The 2217-nt window shown below is 40.1% G+C and overlaps 1 protein-coding gene across 3 annotated transcripts in view; it reads left to right on the forward strand.

Annotated features, from left to right (window-relative positions):
• LOC102300085 (phospholipid transfer protein) overlaps positions 1–2217 on the forward strand; it is a gene marked incomplete in the record, with an annotated part of 43723 nt that overhangs the window by 1932 nt on the left and 39574 nt on the right. For all 3 annotated transcript variants that reach the window (XM_005948166.3, XM_005948167.3, XM_042214496.1), the window contains 1 exon segment: positions 1886–2015. In XM_005948166.3, coding sequence (XP_005948228.2) covers positions 1898–2015 — 118 coding nt within the window.

The following is a 2217-nucleotide window of genomic DNA, read 5'->3' on the forward strand; positions in this document are numbered from 1 at the left end:
AATTTTGAAATATATGTAACCAGACTTTTTTTTGGAAAAGTTGGCTATATTCCGTTCAACACAGTGCAAATGGCGTGTATACGAACAATGAAAAATGGCACAAATCGACCCAAGACCACCCAGAGGTTAACAACATTTACATTTACAATAGTGGATCATACAGCAGTGGGGAATACATTTGAATACAGTAGATGTCTTTCTGAAAGTGCTGTAACTGCTGGGGCTGTTTGTACCATCAAACATTTTATATACTCATGTTTATATATATGAATTGACTGTAAGCCCACGATCACATGTTTGAGTGCATGAAGTCAGTGAGTCATCTCCACCTGCTTCCACCAGCCGGTATGGACTGTAGGAGACAAGCAGCTGCTTTTAAGGTTGAAGGTTTTCTTGTGTGTTAGCCAGTGAGCTGATGAGTCCATCTACCTTTAATATCAACACTTTGTCCATTCAGTTTGTTTTTATTGGCTCTGCATGTCACATTTCAGAGAGGATTGGATCCTCTAAAGCCTGACAAAACAAACTGATGGGATTTTGGGAGCTCTATTTGCCATCCAGGTTTTCCTGTAGCACAACACTTTGTTTCCACCGATCGCTGCTGAGGAAACTCTTTGTCCTCTTAAAGTGCTCCTACAATTTCTCATGTCAGGAGCGCTTTTAAGGTCCAAGTTGCTCTGTTTACATCTTTGAGAGGATTTAGTCCACATTTTAAAGAAGGAAATAGACCCATGATAAGAACGTCAGAATTTTGCAATTTATGGCAACTCTTTGTACAAGGAATCTGGAGACAGACCAACATCAGACCAGAACTCAAAAAAGTTCATTAATGTGAGTAGAGAGAGCTCAGGATGGTTCAGTGTTTTAGATTTAGAGGTGTTTATTTCTAACAGCTGTGGAGCTGTGACTTTGGTTTTATAGGCGGACATTTTAATGTGATTAGAGCGAACGTTTCAGCTTAAAGAGAAACCAAGAAGTGTTCTTTCATGCTGAAGACCTTTGACTGCTTGACTGCAGTCTAAAAACAGTTTAAATCTAAAATAAAGTAAAAGAAGGAACCACAAAGTGGACATTTCTAATCAGAAAGTCAACAATTTCCCTTCCTGTCAGAAAAGCAGAGAAATCAGGCCAGGAGCTGCTGAGAGGCACTCGGAGCAGGGGGAGGGTTGTTGTTGCAACAGAGGAACAGAGGTTACTGCAGTTCAAGTTGAACTGTGTTTGTATGGAGAAATGTGTTCACTCCACAGATCTATGTGGCCATCATCATCTTTGACCCCCAACGCAGCTTCTTGTTTCAGGTTTTAAACGGTTCATAAAACACTTTGTGCTATCTTTGAGCAGTTGGCTTGAGAAAAAAAAACTGAGTGAGAAAAAAATAAAGTGAGGATGCCTGTAAGTCACAGCTCAGGGTACAAACACCTCCTCTGAACAGTCTATTAAAAAATCCCCAAAACCTCATAAATGACCTCCTGCCTCCTTTTCCTGATGACTCAACCCTGACTCGATGGTAGACGTTCTGCTGTGGAGAAACGATGGACCAGAAATAGATGATCCTACAAATGTTGTTATAAAGCATGACTGTGACTCTTTAAAAAGGCCAGAAAACCACATTTAACAATGAAAACAACATCTGTGCACATCTAAACGCAATTACCAAACAGTCCAACCAAGAACCAGAATCAGAACCTTAGAAGCACTTTTCAGTGCACAGTTCTTATTTTAGGTTTCCCTCCACTGTAGGTCCAAACATTTTCTTTCAGCTCTATTTCAAGGATTTAACATTAAAAATGGCATGTTCAGGACATCTTACAAAACCTGTATTATTGTCCTTACAGATGGAAATACAAAGGTGGGATTATTTTATGTGAACTCTTCTTTGTTTCAGGTTGGCATATTCATGTTCAGGATGACTTCCTATTTCGTGCACTTCCTCTTCCTCTGGTCTTTGTCTGTCATGGCCTCTGCTGAACCTGCAGGCTGTAAAATACGTATCACTGACAGAGGACTGGACATGTGTGAGTATATGAGTCATTATAATCCTAAAACAATCATATGACCGCCTTTGAGCAAGCACTTGGCGACAGTGGGAAAGAAAAACTCCCTTTTAACAAGAGGAAACCTCCAGCAGAGCCAGAGATAAATAATGACTAATAATTCAATGCAGAGAGGTCTATTAACACATAGTGAGTGAAGAAGAAACACCCAGTGCATCATGGG

This window comes from Haplochromis burtoni, unplaced genomic scaffold, assembly GCF_018398535.1.
Source record: "Haplochromis burtoni strain Fernald_Lab_line unplaced genomic scaffold, NCSU_Asbu1 Contig_575, whole genome shotgun sequence".
Lineage (NCBI taxonomy): Eukaryota > Metazoa > Chordata > Actinopteri > Cichliformes > Cichlidae > Haplochromis > Haplochromis burtoni.